The sequence below is a fragment of the Cetorhinus maximus genome, chromosome 9 (genome assembly GCF_964194155.1).
Source record: "Cetorhinus maximus chromosome 9, sCetMax3.hap1.1, whole genome shotgun sequence".
In the NCBI taxonomy this organism is placed as follows: Eukaryota; Metazoa; Chordata; class Chondrichthyes; order Lamniformes; family Cetorhinidae; genus Cetorhinus; species Cetorhinus maximus.
The window spans coordinates 103025165-103046305 of NC_135887.1; the positions used below are offsets into that span (position 1 = coordinate 103025165).

The window sequence follows — 21141 nt, forward strand, 5'->3', positions numbered from 1 at the left end:
CTTGTTTTGACACCCCCCCAACCCTCTCTTCGCCCCACCCCCCACCGCCACCAGCCAGAGGAAACATCATCCCTGCATCCAGTCTGTCTATCCCTGTCGAAATTTTATACATTTCAATGAGATCCCCTCTCATTCTTCTAAACTCCAGTGAATGCAGGCCCAGGTCAGTCCAATCTCTTCTCGTATGACAATCCTGCCATCCCAGGAAAATAGTCTGGTGAACCTTTGCTGCACTCCCTCTATGGAAAGTTTACCCTTTCTGGGGGAAGGAGACCAAAACTGCACAATATACTCCAGGTGTGGTCTCAACAAAGGCTCTGTTCAATTGCAGCAAGACATCCTTGCTCTTGTACTCGATCCTTTTGCAATGAAGGCCAACGTACCATTTGCCTTCTAAACTGTTTGCTGCACCTGCATGCTTGCTTTCAGTGATTGGTGTGCAAGGACACTTGGGTCCCTTTGTACATTAACATTTTCCAATCTATCACCCATTTAAATAACACTCCACTTCTGTTTTTCCTACTGAAATGGATAACTTCACACTTATCACACTGCATCTGCCAAGTATTTGCTCACTCGCTCAACCTGTCTAAATTGCCTTGAAGCCTCTTAACATTCTCCTCATCACACTCATTCCCACCAAGTTTCACAAATATTACATTTGGTTCCCTCATCCAAATCATTGATATATATATTGTGAATAGGTGAGGCCCAAGCACTGATCCTTGTGGAACCCCACTAGCCACTGCCTGCCACTCTGGAAAAAGACCCATTTATTCCTTTTGTTTCCTGACTGCTAACCAATTCTCAATCCATGTCAATATATCCCCCCCACCACCCCCACCAATCCCATGAAGTAAACCTTTTCACCCAGAGGGTAGTGAGCATCTTGAATTCACTGCCTGAATTGGTGGTTGAAATGTTCAACTCATTTTAAAAGGTACCTGGATCTGCTACGGACCAGATGTTGGAAAGTGGGATTAAAATGAGCGGCTAATTTCTTTTCCCTTTTTGGCTGGTGCAGATACGATGGGCTGAATGGCTTCTCTATGGTTCTGTGTGCTTCAATTGATCCTGCATCCTCCGCACACTCGGGCAGTGCATTCCAGACCCTAACCACTCGCTGCATGAAAGTTTTTCCTCATGTTGCTTTTACTACTTTTGCTAATTACTTAAATTGTTTCCTCCTCCTTCTCAATCTTTTCACGAGTAGGAGCAGCTTCTCCCTAACTACTCTGTCCAGGCCCCTCATGATTTTGAATATCTCTATCAAATCTCCTCATGACCGCCTTTTCTCTAAGGAAAACAGTCCTAACTTCTCCAATCCAATGGTGGAATGGGTGGACAGGTGGCAGATGAAGTCCAATGCAGAGAAATGGGAAGTGATTAATTTTGGTAGGAATGTAAAAAAGGGAACAATTTTGAAGTGGGTGCAGGAGCAGAGGGATTTGGGCGTAAATGTGCATAAGTAATTGAAGGTGGCAGGACAGCTTGAGGAAATGGTTAAAGCAGCCCAGGATGGTGCATGCTTTAAGTACAAGGGCAAGGTGGTTATGTTGAACTTGTACAAGATGCTAGTTCAGCCTCAGCTGCAGTAGTGTGTCCAGTTCTGGGTGCCAAAATTGGGAAGAGTATGAAGGCATTGGAAAGAATTCAAGAAAGATTCACTTGAATGGTTCCGGGGTGAGGAACTTCAGTTATGAATGGGATGTTTGCTCAGGTTGGAGAGGGGAAGGATCCAGTGGCTGTGGTCCATGTAGGTATCAATGACATAGGGACAGGATGAGGAAGAAGGCTCTGCATAGTCAACTTGGTGCCTAGCTCCTCATACTAAGAAGCAGAATCTCAAAAGGTGGTAATTTCTGGATTATTACCGGAGCCATGTCCAAATCGGCATAGGACAAATAAGATTAGAGAAATGAATGTGCGGCTCAAGGACTGGTGTGGGAGAAGTGGGTTCTGGTTTGTGGGGCACTGGCACCAGTATTGGGGAAAGTGGGATCTGTACCATTGGGATGATGGTCTACACCTGAACCGTGCTGGTGTCCTCTTGAGCTGCATAGCTAGGGAAGTAGGGAAGGTTTTGAACTGAATAGTGGGGGCAAGGGGTCAAATTTGGAAAGCTGTGGTAAACCAAAGAGTAGAGGCAAGAGAAAGATAATATGGGAAATGATAGATTATGACAGGAAGGGACAAAGAGTACAAATCTGAGAGTAAATCAGATAAGGCTAGACACTACAAAAATAATGACACATCTGAAGGCTCTATCTAAGTGCACATAGCATTCGCAACAAAACAGATGAACTGGTGCATAGAGAAATAAATAAGTACGATCTGATGGCGATTATAGAGGTATCGCTACAGGGTGACATAGATCGCTACAGGGTGACATAGATTCTGACCTGAATATTGAAGGGTATGTGACATTTAGGAAGGATAGGAAGTTAGGAAAAAGTGGGGTGGCTCTGTTAATTAATGATGGTACTAACACATTAGAGGGGGATGAATTAAGTTCAGGAAACCAGGATGTAGAAGTGGTTTGGGTTGAGATGATAAAGGCAAGAAGTCAATTGTGGGAGTGGTGTACAGGCCCCCTAATTATTACACAGGACAGTATAAAAGAGATAGTGTTTGTCAGAAAGGTACAGTAATAATCATGGGGGATTTTAATCTACATATAGATTAAAATCAGATGGGAAAAGGTAGCGTAGATGAGTTCATAGAATGTTTTTGGTGTAGTTTCTTAGAACAGCACGTTCTGGAGCCAAGCAGCGAGCAGGCTATATGAGACCTGGTATTGAGCAATGAGAGAATAACCTCATAGTGAAGGTACCCCTAGGTAGCAACAATCAGAATATGATTGAATTTTACATTCATTTTGAGGGAGAAATGAGTACATCCAAGAATAGTATATTAAACTTAAATAAGGGCAGTTATGAGGGTATGAAAACAGATCTAGCTAAAATCAACTGGCAAATGAGGATAAGGGATAGTTCACTGGCAGACATTTAAAGGGATATTTCAAAATACACAATAGATGCATTTCAATGAGAGAAATTCCAATGGGAGGGCCCACCATCCGTGGTTAACTAAAGTTAAAGACAATATCAAACTTAAAGGAAAAGCATATAATGCAAAGACGGGTGGCAGGTTAGATTGGAAAGAATATAAAACAGCAAAGAATGACAAGATTGAGGGAAAAATTAGAGTACGAGAGAAAGCTAGCTAGTAATATAAAGATGGATAGTAAGAGTTTCTATAGATATTTAAAGAAAAGTTAAGTGAACGTTGGTCCTATAGAAAGTGTCCAGGGAATTGATAATGGAAAGTAGGAAGATGGCAGATGAATTAAACAGGTATTTTGCTTTGGTCTTCACTATAGAGGACACAAACAACATCCCAGAAATAGCTGTAAATCAGGAAATGGGAGGGAGAAACTCAAATTACAATCACCAAGGAAATGGTATTGAGCAAATTGTTGGGGGCTGAGAGCTGACAAATCCCCAGATCCAGATGGACTTCACCCCAGGGTCTTGAAAGAAGTGACTAGCGAGATAGTTGATGCTTTGGTTTTAATTTTCCAAAATTTCCTAGATTTGGGGAAGGTTCCATTAGATTGGAAAATATCAAATGTAGCTCATTTATTCAAAAAGAGAGGGAGACAAAGGAAACTACAGGTCAATTAGCTAACATCTGTCATAGGGAAAATGTTAGAAACCATTATTAAAGATGTTATAGCAGGGCACTTGGAAAAATTCAAGGCAATCAGGCAGATTCAACATGGATTTGTGAAAGGGAAATCATGTTTAACCAATTTATTGGAATTCTTTTGAAGGAGTCATGTGCTGTGGATAAAGGGGAACTGATGGATGTACTGTACTTGGGTTTCTAGAAGGCATTTGCTAAAGTGCCATTGGTTATTGTGAAAAATTAAAGCTTAGTGTATGGGTAAAGATTGGTTAGCTAACAGGAAGTAGAGTTGGCATAAATGGGGCTTTTTCTGGTTGGCAGGATGTGATGAGTGGTGTGCCACAGGGATCAGTGCTGGGGCCTCAACTTTAGAATTTATATAAATGACTTGGATGAAGGGGCTGAAGGAATGGTTGCTAAATTTGCTGATGACAAAGATGAGTAGGGAAGTAAATTATCAAGAGGACATGAGGCTACAAGGGACATAGGTTAAGTGAGCGGGCAAAGTTCTGGCAAATGGAGTATAATGTGGGCAAATGTGAAATTGTCCATTTTTGGCAGGAAGAATAAAAAAGCTTATCTAAATGGTGAGAATGCAGAGCTCCAATTCTGAGGGATCTGGGTGTCCTTGTGCATGAATTACAAGGCTAGATTGTAGGTACAGGTAATTAGGAAAGCTAATAGAATGTTAACAATTTTATTGTGAGGGGAATTGATTACAAAAGTAAGGTGCTTATGCTTCAGTTGTGTGGGGCATTGGTGAGACCACATCTGGAGTATTATGTCCAGTACTGGTATCCTTATTTAAGGAAAGATGTAAATGCATTGAGGCAGTTCAGAGAAGATTTACTAGACTCATACCAGGAATGGGCAGGTTATCTTATGAGGAAAGGTTGGACAGGTTAGGCTTGTATCCACTGCAGCTTAGCAGAGTAAGAGGCAACTTAATTGAAACTTTTAAGATCCTGAGGGTGACAGGGTGGATGTGGAGATGTTTCCTCTTGTGGGAGAATCTAGAATTAGGGCTCCGGTTTTAAAATAAGGGGTCACTCATTTAAGACAGATGAGAAATTTTTTGAGGTTCGAGAGTCTTTGGAGCTCTCTTCTTCAAAAGGCAGTGGATGCAGAGCCTTTGAATATTTTTATGGCAGAACTAGGTAGATACTTGATTAACCAGGAGGTGAAAGTTTATTGGGGATAGGCAGGAATGTGGGGTTGAGGTTACATTCAGATTAGTCATGGTCTTATTGAATGGTGGAACAGGCTCGAGGGGCTGAGTGGCCTGCTCCTAATTCATATGTTCGTATGTATGTCCTACCCATCTTTGAGCCAGGTCTTTGTTATAGCCACATCATATTTCCACATGGCAATCTGTGCCTGTAATTCACCAAACTTATTTACCACACTCTGCATTCGTACACATGCACAGTAACCCTGATTTAGATCTTATTACTTTCTCCCTTACTCTGACCTCACCTATTAACTTGCCATCCCTCATTCTAGTGCTATTCCTTGTTCTAGTATTTTCTATCTCTCCCAGTATGCTGTGCACCTTGGTATTCCTGTTTTTTATTTCTTAGTTCCCACATCCCTGCCAAGTTGGTTTAAACCCTCCCCAATAGCATTAGTAAAACAGCCCACAAGGAACTCTGCCCCAACTCTTTTTAGGTGCAATCCATTCTGCCTGTACAGGTCCCATCTCCCCAGAGCTGGTCCCAATATTCCAGGAATCTAAAGCCCTCCCTCCTGTACCATCTTTCCAGCCATGCATTCATCTGCTTTATCCTCCTGCATTAAACTCACACGTGATACTGAGAGTAATCCTGAGATTACTACTTTTGAGCTCCTGTTTGCCGATTTCCTACCTAACTTCCTAAATTCTGACTGCAGGACAATGCCCCTCTTCCTATGTTGTTTGTACCAATGTGGAACCCAACTACTGGCTCATCTCCTCCCCACCATCCCTTACACTCAGGATGCTGTGACATCCTTGACCCTGGCACTAGGGAGGCAACACTAACCTGGATTCCTGTTGCAACCACAAATACCCATCAATTCCCCTTACTATTGAATCACCTATCACTAGCTTTTTCAGTCGTCTATCCCCCTGTACAGCTGAGCCACCTATGGTCCCATGGACTTGGCTCTGGATGCACTCAGCAGATAAACCATCACTCATCAATATTCAGAACTGAATACTGGCTGGAGAGTGAGATGCACTCGGGACTTGTGCAGTACCTGCCCGTTCCTTTTTGGTGCCTCACCCATTCCCCCCTCTACCTGCATACTCTTTAAGCTGTGGGGTGACCAAGTCTATAAATGTGCTATCCATGAAGCACTCAACTTCATGGATGCGCCAGTGTCAGCTGCTGCTCAGGTTCTCAAAGCCAGAGCTCAGACTGCCACTTCTACACAAATGGTTATCCAGGATACAGCATGTGTCCTGCAGTTCCCACAGCACAGGATGTGTACTCCAGAGGTCGGAGCAGCCTTGCCTATTTATTAGTTAGTCTTGCTACTGCTAATAAATCTTACCAATATACCTTGTGTGACTAATATTGACAAATCCTGCTAATACTTAACACACCTTACTAGAAGTAACAACCCTTCCTTGAAGATATTCACCAGCTGCTTGCATTACTACTTAGTATAAGAAGCCTAATGACTGATCCTTGAAGCCGTCTGCAGACTAACATCTTTTGGTGGAGGGGAAAGTAGGTGTAGCCGAGTTCTAGAGATAAGATTGTAGCATTTTAGTACTTGCATCTTTCATGTGTATGTTCCTTTTACAGGAATCAGATTTGTGTAGGAAATAGAAGTAATTACATTTTGACAACATGGTATAGTTTTAAATTCCCTTCTAATTTTCCAATTCATTTACAGGCATAGCTACTAATTAAAGCATGCCTTTCACTTGTTTTCCTTGCTGGGTTCTAGTACTTTAAGTAGTCATTCGTCCTGATTTCAAAACTGAAGCGATTTTAATACAGAAACTCATTTTAGTACATAAGTTGGTCTGTTCTTTAGCAGGCTTCTATCTTTGTTTACAATTTGCTTTCATAAAATTAAATTTGATTTTTCTGAACCAAAATAACCCACCAGGCTGAGTCTGTAGCCAAAATGCAATTCTTTGCTAAGTATTGAGATACAAAGTTTAAAAAAGGGCTTTATAAACTGAACTGTCTAACTTCTAGTCGCAAAAGTCCAAATGATACAAGCATTAAGTCTAAAAAGACAAATCCATTAAGCACCTTTGCATTAAACACAATTTTCAAACTTTTTAAATTGCTTTAGTGTTGAGCATGCTTCCCAAACCTAACCAGATCAGTTCAAGGCACACTAAAACATCCTATGTTTAAGGGAAGCTGTAATGCTTATTAAGGTACTCTACTGGAGCATTCAACCAAAGTGGAAGGAGAAGGAAATGGAGCGTACAAGAGTTCAAAATTGAAGGGATGCAGAGTTCTCTAGCTATAGGGCTGGAAAAAGTTGGTGATGACAAATGTTTTGCACTGATGGTGGCATAGTGGTAATGTCGCTAGGCTAGTTTTTTATTCATTCATGGGATGTGGGCTTCGCTGGCTTGGCCAGCATTTATTGCCCATCCCTAATTGCTCTTGAGAAGGTGGTGGTGGTGAGCTGCTGCCTTGAACTGCTGCAGTCCATGTGGTGTAGTTACACCCACAGTGCTGTTAGGGTTCCAGGATTTTGACCCAGCTCTGGGGATAAGGGTTCAAATCCCATTGGCAGCTGGTAATATTTAAATTCAATTAATTAGTCTCAGTAATGGTGCCATGAAACTATCGATTGTCATTTTTAAGGAAAAAATTGCGCTTCATGTCCTTTATGGAAGAAAATATCATCCTGGCCTACATGTGACTCCAGACCCACAGCAATGTGGTTAACTCTTGATTTCCACTCAGCTGTACCAAACAGCTACAGATGCCAGATGGACTGCAGCAGTTCAAGAAGGTGGATCGCCACCTTTTTCAAGAATAAGTTTTGGAAAGATAATGGCAGGGCTAATATTTTCTACAAGTATTTCAAAATAAGATTTGAGCCAAAGGAGACTTCGTGACAAATATTGCACCTTTTTCAAAAATGGATAAGCCAGGGCTTGTAGGTAGGCCAGCTAGTCTCACCTGTACTCTTGGTAAAGAGTCCTTAATGAATTGGTCTCATCTGGAGTAGTCAAAGTGGATTGAAAGGTTAGATCATGGTTAAATTGAAAAAAAGTGAATATATAAAGGGAGCTTATTCATATGTATAGGATTCCAAAATCTAAAAAGACCATGAGCCTTATGATTGAGGATAAGTTATTGTTATAGTCCCTCTGGGAAAACTAAACCAAAATTTACTGAACGGCCCCTGAATGAAGAAATAATCGATTTCACTTTGTGTTAGGTTAAAAGTTACAAATTGGAACCAACACACATTACACATGAAGTATCAATTGCCTATTCAGATAAAAAGGTAAATTTCACTTAGGTGATGCAACAAACTATAAGCATTTGTACCATTGCATCACTCCCTGCACAAATGTCACACTACATTGCTACACAGTTTCACAATATGCTGTTCTTTATTCGCGTAGGATAGATCTGAAGCCCTATCTGACAACAGCTGCAACGCACACTTCTACAGACCTTCTCTTCCCCCAGATTACAATAGTCCTGGCGTTTTCCAGAATTCCTTTTCAACCAACTTATAACACCCTGGTTCATGGTTTGGCTGCTTCTGGGGAAATGCCCAACTCTTAGCATTTCTGAGCTACACACACAGCTTTCCAGGTTTTAGAACATTTTAGACAGCTTGCACAGTACCTCTTGAATCCCTTCAACTCTTGTATGTTGGTACTGTTTCCAGGTCAACAATTGCCAGGTCACATGGACTAGTATTTCTTATCCAAGAAAGGTACTATTGATCCCTTTTACAATTAATGCAAACTCCAGTCCTTTTCATATATTCTTTAAAAACAAATAGATTTCAGAGACATTTCCTTACCCTACTGCCTCTGGGTTAAAGGTTGTCACCGTTACAATGAGGCCTAGGAAAGAGCAGCAGTTGTTACGGACAGGTGGGGGACTAATTTAACCAGCCCTGATTTCTCCTCTTGCTACCTGTCCATAAACAGGTGTTTTGATTTCTGATTTTCCCCCTTTTTTTTATAGGTGATGTGCTTTCCCCAAACCTTTAGTTTGGAGTGATCCAATCCTCTATTAATAATCCCACAGAACTCAATCAGGTAAAATAAGAGGGTTGGTTTATTTTACATACACAAACGCAGGAAAGGGGTTTCACACTGCCCCTTTTCACTAACTATGGCAGACGAGAAGAAAGCATTGATTTCCAAGTTCCAAGAAGGGCGCCAAGAAAGCTCAGAAGAGGGTGCCACCGAAAGGCAGCAAGAATAGGAAGAGATCCAGGAAAGACTTACTTCATCTACAAAGTGATGAAGCAGCTTCACCCCGACACCAGTATCTCCAAGGCCATGAGCGTCATGAACTCGTTCGTCAACGACATTTTCAAGTGCATCGCGGGCAAGGCTTTCCGTCTGACCCACTACAACAAGCGCAGTACCATCAGCTCCTGGGAGATACTGGCCAAGCACGCTGCGTCGGAGAGCATGAAGGCGGTGACCAAGTACAGCAGCTCCAAGTAAAACTCCACACTAGTGAAAATAACACCCAAGAGAGGGATAAGGAAAAGCAAGGGGTACAGAGCAAGACCACAATAAGAATGAGTTATGGCTTCTTGTGAATCCAGAGTTCAGAATCCAAGTCCGAGGGGGTATTCCTTCAGAAGTTAGCAGGCTGAAACTGTTGTAGGGTGTTCCATCTTCCCAGAAGCAATGACTTCCGTGATGAAGACATGTAAAGGTGAAGGAGTCCTATAGGCACAAATAGAGTTCCAATGTTCCTGTGGTTAAGTGTAGATGAGGGCCAGGCACTTTGCCTGGACAGAGCTCTTTCTTCTACCTGTTAGATGGCAAATTAGTAGACCGCCTGGGTTCAGTTCCGTACGGCAATATTACAGGTTCTAGCAGCTTGGGGGAGGTCATGTGACATACCTCCCACTTCTCCTGGGTATTGGACGAAGAATGTATTTTCCCAGGTCTGGAATCTTGAGGTATTTAATAGAGTTGTCGGGGTCTCTTGTCCTGGCAGACGCGCTGTCTCCATTGGCCAGCTCTGCCTTAGAAATGTTAAAGGGTTTTGTGCATTTCTTTGGAATGTGATTTTCTGCAGTCATTCTGGGTATTAGTGCCTCGTTGAAGATAACGAGGTCCCTGCTGAAAGCTAGAAATTCCTCTGGTATGAGCCATGGCTATTCAGGGAAAAGCCTTTGTCCATTTAATAAAAAATAATTTTAGAGTAGCCAGGTTGACGTAGATATATATTTTCCTTCCTGTCTTTGGATGGGACAGTCAATGGATGTTTATTTGATAGAACAAGAATAGTTTATCCCAAAAATGATGCATTGAATTTTGACACTAAATTTGATTTGGCAAACTGAAGAATGCAAGAGATAGGATAACTAGTTAGAATGGGCAGATAGTAACAATCCATTAAAATGCGCCGATGTGAAGTAGTAAAATTAGAACCTGTTATCTGGAAATATTGATCTCTGGATCTCCAAATGCATAAATGAATGCAGTTAGAAAAGGGAAGATAAACAAATGGATTTATAAATAGGGCCATTATAAAAAGGAAGAGATCGTGAGTTTCATAACGTGGTTAGGTAGCAGTTGGAATATTGTCCACTAGTAGACACTCCATTAAAGAGAACCATTGAATTAGTTGGAAAAAATACAGCTCAAGTTCACTAAAATGAAAGCTTATGATTATGAGCAGCTGACAAAATGCCTACATAATGCATTAAGGGGACCTAATGGACCATTTCTATTTTGTAAAAGTTTTGGTGGGTTGGAGAAAGACAATTGTTTCTGCTATTTACAGAATTGATAGCAGACATAAATTGACACATGGAATGCTTCAAATGATATCGAGGCCATGAGGAAAACAAAAAATAAGCAAATGCTGGAAATACTCAGGTTAACACTTATGGGTCAATGACTCTTAAATTCTTTTATAAAAGGTTAAGGGAATGGAGCAAGTCGAGTTGACAGCTGACTAGCACTAGTGAATTGAAATGGTAGAGCTTCCATTGCTATACCATCTGGGTGAATTAGTTGACCAGTTACCCTCTGATTTTGACCGTTTGTGGGCATCGCTTTAACAGTGAAATACATCTAGGAGTGAACTGGCTTCCACCTGTCTTCTCTGGTAACTATTCATGCAGCGATTTACAGATGTCCTAAATGAAATCAATTTTGTTTTATATGGAATGGGTATGGCTTCTAAAGATTCTTAGAACAGTTGAGGCACAACTAGAAATTTTTGACAATTAAAAGGCATGTGGCTATTATGAAATGATTGGGGAGCAGAAAAAAATGTAAAAGGAGGAAGTTTTCCTCCAAGAGGAAGGATCACAGATGAGACTTCTCATTTACTGTCCATTGATGATCTGGAGTTAGAAATTGAAGCTCAATCCAATGACACTGAATCTGTAAGGGGAAAAAGTGTGGAAGATTGTGACTGAAGCCAGGGGATGGATAGACATGGCTGGTGCAATGTAGATGAAGTTAGAGATTTGGCAATTCATTTGGAAATCTGATTTGGGGTGGGCGGAGCAGGTGCGGGGGAAGGGAAGTACATGGTTTTTTGAATTTGCATCTTCCAACATTTTAAAATTGCATTTAATTTTGGGAGTTAATGTGTAAATTTACTCACCCAAATAAAAGGTGGCATAATATGTTAATTGGAAGCTAGTTCTGAGAGTAGACAAACAGCTTGTTTGGGTATTCAAGAAGGCACTGCTGTTTGTGTTGGAAAAATTTTAATCAGCCAGTTTGAGGTGTGCTTTGTGACAAATATTTCAAAAAAAACCAGGGGAAGACTTTTGGAAAACCAGATATTCTACAAGGAATCGGCAAAAGACTGAAAAGCTTCAACCCCTGGACTGTGGGGCAGAATTTTGAGTTACTCCTGAACTTTCAATGTGCTCATGTGTTCTTTTTGTATCATTACACAACTGTAAATTGAATTAAACAAATGTATATTTCATCTAAATGAAGCAACATGCAATTCGAACCAAACTTTGCTTCATCAAAAATACATTGTCCATTTTTCAGAGAAGGGCGTGTATATGACTCTAAAGTATCTGGTCCTAGTTTCATGGTGTTGCATCCCTAGATTGTGGTTGGTTCACATTACCCCTGTGTAGTTTTTACAATTTTCACATTCAGATGGCAAAGGAAATGTATGCCACTAAACATGAAGTATTTGGCAACTTGCACTTGTACTCCACCTTTTTAATGTAATGAGGCAGAAGGACATTGGACAGAAATGTAATCGAATGTGCAGGTAGACCAGACCATTTTAAAGCAAAGAACTTGAATATATGTAGTGTCTTCCTCAGTGTTTCACAACCAAAATATAGCTGCTTTCCATTTTGCAGGCACATGGGCCAGACGTTTTGCTGTTTGACTTTCTACGACAAGATGAATAGCCAATTAATGTTTTGAGGGATGATTGCTAGCTGAGGTCAGGAGACCTTCTGCACTTATTCAAGTAGTGCCATAGGATCTTTTATGTCCACCTAATCAGAGATATGGGTGCTCCAGTTTATCATGTGGCGTTACTTCTGGCACTCGGCTATTGCATTGAATTGTGGGCAAATCATGAGTGGGCTTGAACCTGTAACCCATTCTGATTTAATGGGGAAAATGTTAGTACTTCACTGAAGTAGCAAAGGATTTCTAGTTTATCTAGAAACGTAGAATGTAAGGTTAGTGATTCACAAAATCTTCTGCCCCATTGTCTCGTAAGCTTTCAAACCGATCCCAGAATTTGGCTAACATTTAAATGGAATGGAATCTTTTTAAGCTTTTACCGTTTGCCGTGGATGTGCTGCTTTGTTCAAATGGCTTGCATTGAGCTTATCAAAAGTCATTTTGTTTTTTACATTGGCTAGGCTCTTTGGTACCACAGGGAATTGTGCAGCATGCAGTAAACTGATTCCTGCCTTTGAGATGGTGATGAGAGCCCGTGAAAATGTCTACCACTTGGACTGCTTTGCCTGTCAGCTTTGTAATCAAAGGTAAGGCAGAGAAATACATTGCATCCAGCAAAGGCCAATAAGTTTTTAAGTATTATACAAATGAAATTTTCTGGGCTTGTTTTAAAATCTGAGTAACAAGTCTTGGAGGTACTGGTTGGTTAACTGAGAAATGCATAACTTTCCTAATTTTTTTTCCATATTAAATGCACCTACTTGGCATGGTCTTTATGTGGCTCCAATTTAATATGACAGGGAGGAACATTTTTAAGGCTTTGCTTGGATAAATGTGGATACCAGTTATTACATCTCAATGGAACTCTTTTTTTCCTACTGATTCTGAAATGAGGGAGCACCAAACTGTACTTGGCATTACAATGGCACCTTAGAGGGTGAATGTGTCTTGGAGTTAAGGTTGCTTTTAAGGCTGGGAAGCCAATTTTATTTTACAGGAGAAATATTACAGGATTATCATATCCCTTTTGGTAGGCCCAATGCTTTTTCTAAATTTTCAAACAAGTTGCCACTAATATGGGAAGGAAGTTCTCTCCCTCTTATTGACTATCTTTGGTTGGAAAAGAAATTAAAGACTTGACCTCTGATCTTCCCCTGGGGAATTGGCTTATGAGGTTGCCAGTTAATTGGTTTCTGGCAGGTAACTAGATGACATGAATGATGCATTTCTTGTGTGAATGTTTGCTGTGATGAGAAAGAACCACCTTGTTTCTGCTAATGTACTATGTAGTAAACTCAACACCATTCAGGACAAAGCAGCCCACTTGATTGGCACCCTATCCATCACCTTAACCATTCACTCCTTCCACCAAGGTACAATGGCCAGCAGTGTGTACCATCTCCACGATGCATTGCAGCAACTCGCCAAGGCTCCTTCGACAGCACCTTCTAAACCTGCATCTCTACCACCTCGAAGGACAAGGGCAGCAGATGCATGGGAACACCACTCCCTACAAGTTCTCCTCCAAGCTTGACATGGAGCTGTATCGCTGTTCCTTCATGTTGCTTGTCAAAATCCTGGAACTCCTCCCTAACAGCACTGTGGGCGTTCCAACACCACATGGACTGCAGCAGTACAGGAAGGCAGCTCACCGCCATGAGGGCAATAGATGCCGGCCTGGCCACGTCCCATGAGTGAATAAATAGATAAAACAACATTCCAGGCACATACTTTTCTAAATCCTAACCTGCATTCCTGGTAACTGAACTAACTCCAGTTAATTCCTGGACAAAGTGGGTCAAATGAGTTTCATTACTGATTGTCATATAGAGCTCCCTGCTGAAAATTCAAATGCGCAATGAAATAAGCTGTGGTGGAGGAATCAAATTTGTACTTTTTTTATTGATTCACACAATATGGATGTTGCTGGTAAGGCCAGCATTTGCCCAACTAACCGCCCTTGTAGTGCCTGAATCAATGGGGACCTTTTTGTAATAGTTTGCACCTGATCAGGGCTCACTAGTCCCATTTACTGAGGGCAGACAAGAGTGCACATGTGGTATGGGGCTGGAATCACTGACTAGAGCAGGTTAGGCATGGTAGATTGTGTTCTGTAAAAGGCATTCGTGAACAGTTCTGAAGATATTATTAACTCTGTTTCTCTCTCTCCACAGATGCTGTCAGACCTGCTGAGTTTTTCCAGCACTTGTTTTTATTCGTGAACCAGTTATATTTTTGCAGCCATTACTATTGCCATACTAACTTTTAAAACAAATTCTGGAATAAACTGATTTCAAATTCAAACTGCTAAAATGGGATTTGACTCGTCTTGGATTTGGTCCAAATCTTTCAATTACCAGTCCAGTAACACAGCCACTGTACTATTGTATCCTTTTACAATGCTTTAATGCTCAATCAGTATGTATTAAAGCTACTCACAAGCAATTAATTACTTACGATTTGCAGTCACCTTGTCGACAAATGAAGCAGTAAATTTACACACAGCAAGATCTCAATCCATAAATGAATGGATAATCCTGTTAGTTTTTTTTGGCTGGGGAAGGAATGTTGGATGGAACAGCCTGCTCTTCAGTTTGCCATTTTTATGTGGATGTAAGACCCATGGCAGTATTTGAAGAGAATCTCCATGCCAGCTGCATGTTTAGGTCAGCCAGATTTGTGAAATGGCACAAGGCCATTGACCATGGAAAATCCTGCTAAACTCCCTGGAGTACTTGTAACTTTCTCATTTCTTTTTAGGTTTTGTGTGGGAGACAAATTTTTTCTGAAGAATAACATGATCCTCTGCCAAATGGACTATGAGGAAGGGGCAATGAATGGAAGTTTCTCATCACAAGTTCAGTGACTTGCCCATGGCCTTCTAAAGCATTATGGGATGTTCAACACTTAAACGAAAATGGAGAGCATCTGTCAGCTTGCTTGCAACACTTCAATTAGTCCGGGATGGATTAAAGTAACTTTCTCCAACACTGAGCAGTTAAGATTTTAGATGCACAGCTGTGCCTGTTTAGCTGGGCAGTGCTTTGCCTGTACGTTTTGTGATGTTGGGTCTGGGAGGGTATGTACAGTGTTTCTGTATATATAAACTGGAACATTTATTTTACATAAATGTAATGCAATTTTATTATTACTGGTGTGCATTAAAGAAACTTAAATGTTCCTTCTTGTGAACATTGACTTTTTTTAAACTTCAGCCAATGAACAGCTACTTCAGAAAAATATAAAATTGATCAATCCTGAAAACTTGCACCTCAAATACTGGCTTATATGAAGTTATAGGATTTTTCATTTCAACCTGTTATCTTTTTACTGATCTTGATCTGGTGTTTTGATTTTGGTGCATAACTAGACCAAATTATAGTCCCGCCATTAAAAGTGTAAAGAAATAATTGTACAGGAGCATCAGTGTGCAATTGTTTTTGTCAAATATCAAATTTTATTTCCTGTTGTTCATCTTCAATTGTTACAAATTCAAGTCTGTTGGCAGCTTGAGTTCTGAATAGCTGCTTGTGTATGTAGTGTATCTCTCACAGGAGTTGACTTTATTTATCTATTTACAGGTTGACATAACTGAAGGTGGAACAAATAAAAAACAAAATGCTGGAAATGCCCAGCAGGTCAGGCAGCATCTGGAGAGAAGCTAACATTTAGAGGTGGTTGACCTTTCTTCAGAACTGAAGAAATGCAAGTTTAAACCAGTGGAAGGGGACAGAAAGAACAAAAGGGTTGATAGGTTTGGAGGGCAGGGAGATTAAATAACAAGATTTCATGAAAGAGTGATATTGTCAAGAAACAAAGGTTGTGTCCAAATGAGGTGTGAATGGATACATAGCAACCATCTGAATGCAACATGAAGGGATAAACAAGATGAGACCTAGGCTATCAACTGGTATTTGCTACAAACCCACGGGACTCTCAACTATCATGCTTAACCAATTTATTGGGGTTTTTTGAAGGAGTAACACGTGCAGTGGATAAAATGGAGCCTGTGGGAATGCTGTACTTGGATTTCCAAAAGGCACTTGACAAGGTGTCACATCAAAGGTTATTGCAGAAAATAAAAGTTCATGGAGTAGGGGGTAACATATATTAATGTGGAAGGGAGATTGGCTGGCAGAAAGCAGAATATGCATAAATGGGTCTTTCTCTGATTGGCAGGATATGAGTGGAGTCCCCCAGGGGTCTGTGCTGGGGCCTCAACTTTTTACAATTTATATCAATGACTTGGATGAGGGGATTGGAGGCATGGTAGCTAAATTTGCAGATGACAGGTAGGAAAGTGTGATGTGATGAGGTAGCAGACTGATGGGTTGAGTGAGTGGGCAAAAATCTGGCAGATGGAGTATAAGGTAGGAAAATGTGAAATTCACTTTGACAGGAAGAATAAAAAAGCAGAGTATTACTTAAATGGAGAACGGCTGCAGAATTCCAAAGTGCAGAGGGGTCTAGGTATTCTAGTGCATGAGTCAAAGTTAGTATGCAGGTACAGCAAGTATTTAAAGTTAATGAAATATTATCCTTTTATTACAAGAGAAATTGAACATAACATTACTTATGCTTCAGTTATACAGGTCATTGAGACCACATCTTTTAATACTGTGTCCAGTTTTGGACTCCTTATTTAAGAAAGGATGTAAATGCATTGGAGACAGTTCAGAGGTTTCCTAGATTGATATCTGCAATGAGTGGGTTGTCTTACGAGGAAAGGTTAGACAGACTGGGCTCGTTTCCACTGGCGAGTGGAAACTTCTTCCACTAGAAGAGTGAGGGGTGATTTGCTTAAAGTATAGAAGATCCTGAATGGTATTGACAAGGTGGATGTCGAAAGGATGTTTCCTCTTCTGGTAAGTCCAGAACTAGGGGGCACCGTTTTAAAATTAGGTGTTGCCCTTTTAGGACCAAGATGACGAGAAATTTTTTTTTTGAGGATGGTGAGACTTTGCAACACTGTCTGAGAAAGCATTGGAGGCAGGGTCACTGAATATTTTTAAGATGAAGGTAGATTCTTAGGCAAGGGAATTGAAGGTTATCGGGGATAGATGGGAATGTGGAATTTGGAACACCGATCAACCATGATCTTTTTGAATGGCAGAGCAGGCTCGAGGGGTTGAATGGCCTACTTCTATTTTGTATGTAACTACACTTCTTGCACCCTGCTTCCTGTAAGGACTCCATTCCATTCTTCCATTATCTCTGTCACATCTATTGAGGGTACAACCTTCCACGCCAACCTTCCAATAGGTCTTCCTTTTTTCCTCAGCTGAGGATTCCCACCTAGTGTGACAGGGCTTTCTAGTGTTCAATCTATTTCATGCACTTCTGCTCGCTCTCCTTCCCCTCCCTCCCAGAACAATGATAGGGTTCCCCTTGTCCTCACCTTCCACCCCTCCAAAATCAGCAGATGATCCTCCTGCATGATGGCACCATGAAACACCCCTCCCCTTTCGGCCTTCCAAAGGGACCATCCCCTCTGTCACCCTGGTCCACTTCTGTCACCTGTAACACCCTTCCCTATGGCACCTTTCCATGCGAGCGTAGGAGATACAACACATCATTTCACCTTCCAAGGCCCCAAACGCAAGTGAAAGCGATTTACTTATGCTTTCAATTTAGTATACTATACTTGCTGTTCACTGTGGTATCCTCTACATTGAGGAGACCAAAGACAGACTGGGTGACCACTGTGCTGAACACCTATGTTCAGCCTGCAAGCATGACACAGCTTTCAGTTGCTTGTCATTTTTGATTCTCCACCTTGCTCCAATGCTGACCTTTTCTGTCCATGGCTTGCACAGCAGTCCAGGAATGTTCAACACAAGCTTGGGACAACACCACCTTCCAACTCTCAAGTTCAACTTCAGGCCATATCCACTGCCTTCATCTTCTGTTTTTTTTCTTTCTTTGGCTGGCCTGGTCTTGTTCTTTTATCCCTTAATGTTGCACTTCAGATGGTTATGTAGTCATTCGAACCTCATTTGGACACAGTCTTTTTGTTTCTTTACTTTACCCATTACCATCCTTTTGCTATTGCATCATGAAATCTTTTAATCTTCTCTGTCCTTCCTGCCCTGCTGCCCACCTTCACTGGCTTAAAAACTTTCTTCAATTCCGAGGAAAGGTCATCGACCTGAAATGTTAATGGTTTCTCTCCACAGATGCTGCCTGACCTGATCGTTTCTAGCATTTTCTGTTTTTATTTCTGCTTTCCAGCATCTGCAGTAATTTGATTTTGTTGAGGAACAATAATATTTGTGGCTTTCCACCCCCACCCAACCACACATTACTGCAAAGGGCTTACTCAGATCCACCCTTAGCTGCTTTGGTCCATAAGATGAACGTGCATAAAAAAACAGCTAGTTTATGATCACTTGCTTCATTCAATCTGTGCAACTTTTACGCATCTCAGAGCATGTTGTCCACCACAAGTTGGCTTCTAACTATACTCTAACCATGCCTCTACAAACACCCTTGCATCTTTCCACTGGGCAAATTTGACTGCCATTCCAATTTTAAAAGCCTGTATAATGTTTTCTCTCTCCAGAATTATTGCATCAGACTTTTTTGTAATATGTGTGAAGAATCGAGAATGCAAGCTCATTAGAGTGGCAAAGATACTAACTTAATGCACCATTTTCTTAATTCAATCCTTAATACAGAAAAAGCTGGAAATCCAAAAACATGACAACATGCAATTTCAGTAGTACAGAGCAGTTACACCTCTGGCTGGTTAGCTGATATTCATTCTGGTGGTATGGATGCTGAAATCAATGCTGCTGGTGAGCCCTGGACACACATTTGCAAGCAAGTCAATCAGATGAGGATCTCACTGACTCCAATGCCTTTTGTGGTTGTCTAAAATATCTCTTGTTCAGTGCATAGCTGTTCATAGCTGTGGAGTGACATTTCCATGTGAATCTGGTTTCTAAAAGGGAGGCTACATTTAAGATTCTCAATATTTGGATGTAGCAGTAGGCACTTTTACTGGGAGAAAGGTTTCCAGTCCAACCTTTTAAGCTTAAAAGTACATCTTCAGTATGTATTAGTTTTTGGTGAGTTTGACAATAATTCCATTACAGAAATCAGCATCTTTCACTAAAGTAAATGCTCAACTATCAGAGGAAGGGGAAAATTAAAGAAGTGATAAAGTGGAAAACTCCAATCAAGTTTTCTATCTAGTATAGAATTAATCAATACATGTGATGGGGACTGTAGGTTATAAATCACCTTGGCGTAAAGTGATTTTCTTTTGCGGGGGTGGGCACTTCAGTGTTGTGACTTGCTTTCTAAATCACTAAGCAACTTGATCTGAGCTTCTGTTGAGGTAAGGCCCATGTACTGAAATGAACAATGCAAATAGGTTTTTAGTGGTTACATTTTTGGGGAATGGTGAAATGGCAAGTAGGTGGAATGGAGATTTATGAAACTGAACAGTTACCAATAAAATTGAAGTTTTCCTGTGTCCATGTTTATTGTAAAATATCCATGCACCAAACAGGATTTATTTTTGGGGGTAGAGGACATGGAAGTTAAAAGGACTCACAAGAAAAAGCACTGTCATGGGCAAATGTGTACCCCTTTTGTCTTTCATGCACTACTTCCCTCCTGCAGCAACTGCTCCCCCTCCACTCAAACCAACGTCTTCAATACAAGGTACAGCTGCAGCTTCAGATTACAGGGGGATTGGGATAAAGACAGGTACTCTAGGTTAGGATTTCCTGAATTCTCTTCAAAACTGTCGTCATTCCACTTCTTTCCAAGATAAAATTCCCATCCAGGTTCTAGTTTTTTTTAAAAAATTGAACTTGGCACAAGTCCAGAAACTGGCAACTTGTAATCCATTGTTTGTAAGATTGCTTATTGAGCTACTGTCCCACTCACTTCAAGTGCCATTACAATAAGAGGAGTTGTGCATTTAACATGGCACATTTGGGAATGTATTTAAACATCCTGTAGACCTTTTGCATTTTACTTTAGTTTGTGATGTAGAAATATTTATATTCAACATTTTCATGTAGCAATAATTCCATTGCCTACTGCCTATCTAGATTTGGTTAAGGAATGTAACAACCTAAACTTCAATGTTTAGTGTAGCTGGAGACTGTAGAGAGAGAACCCAGATGACCAGTGTACATGGCATCTGGGTGTGCCAAATTGGTTCCTTTAAACAACCTTTCTCATTCAATCATGGTCATGGTTTTTAATTTTAATTTTTCAAATACACATGAAGTGAGTTTGTTGGTCAAAAAAAATTGTGGTGAACGATTTCAAAACCAGACCCTCTAATGTTGGTCTGTATTTATTTAACTTCATTGCAGATGCTGCCTGATTTAGTTTGACTTTATGCCCATTTTTGTCTTCAGGTTTAATCCTGTTCTAAATAGTTTAGAAACATCATTCTGCAGTCTTAGTTCATTTGTATTCCTGGGGCACCAGGTGCAGCTCAGCTGGCTTAAGGATGACTTGTGTGATGGGAAAGGAAAATTTAAGTGATGTTTAAAGGCATAGGGTTAAAGGTGTCACACAGTGAAGACAAATTCCGGCAATGAAGGTGTAGATAGTGACAAAGAAAAAGTGAACCTTGAGTGCAGATCGGCGTAAATGAGCACATGTGTGTTGCTGTGTGAGGTGCTTGCAAGTGGAAGGAAGGCCCTGTACCATTCACAGTAGCAGAAGATCATGTGTATAAGGAAGTGCGTGGAGCCAAGTTAACTATACTGTTTAACATTTTCCCAGCCCTCTACTGCATACTAGCTGTGTGTGTCCTTTGAGCATATGCCTTCCTTTATACCCAGGCCTGAAATAGATGGATTGATTATGGGAAGGTCAGTGCGTTGAGGTGTGCAGAAACAGTGCTG

At 40.9% G+C, this 21141-nt stretch overlaps 1 protein-coding gene across 2 annotated transcripts in view; it reads left to right on the forward strand.

Moving 5' to 3' along the window:
• The window catches only part of lmo1 (LIM domain only 1), a 56217-nt gene extending 40772 nt beyond the window's left edge, over nucleotides 1-15445 (forward strand). For both annotated transcript variants that reach the window (XM_078549220.1, XM_078549221.1), the window contains exons 3-4: nucleotides 12727-12852; nucleotides 15026-15445. In XM_078549220.1, coding sequence (XP_078405346.1) covers nucleotides 12727-12852; nucleotides 15026-15131 — 232 coding nt within the window. In that variant the 3' untranslated portion in view covers nucleotides 15132-15445. The remainder of the gene's footprint in view (nucleotides 1-12726; nucleotides 12853-15025) is intronic.
• Nucleotides 15446-21141: the final 5696 nt, after the last annotated feature.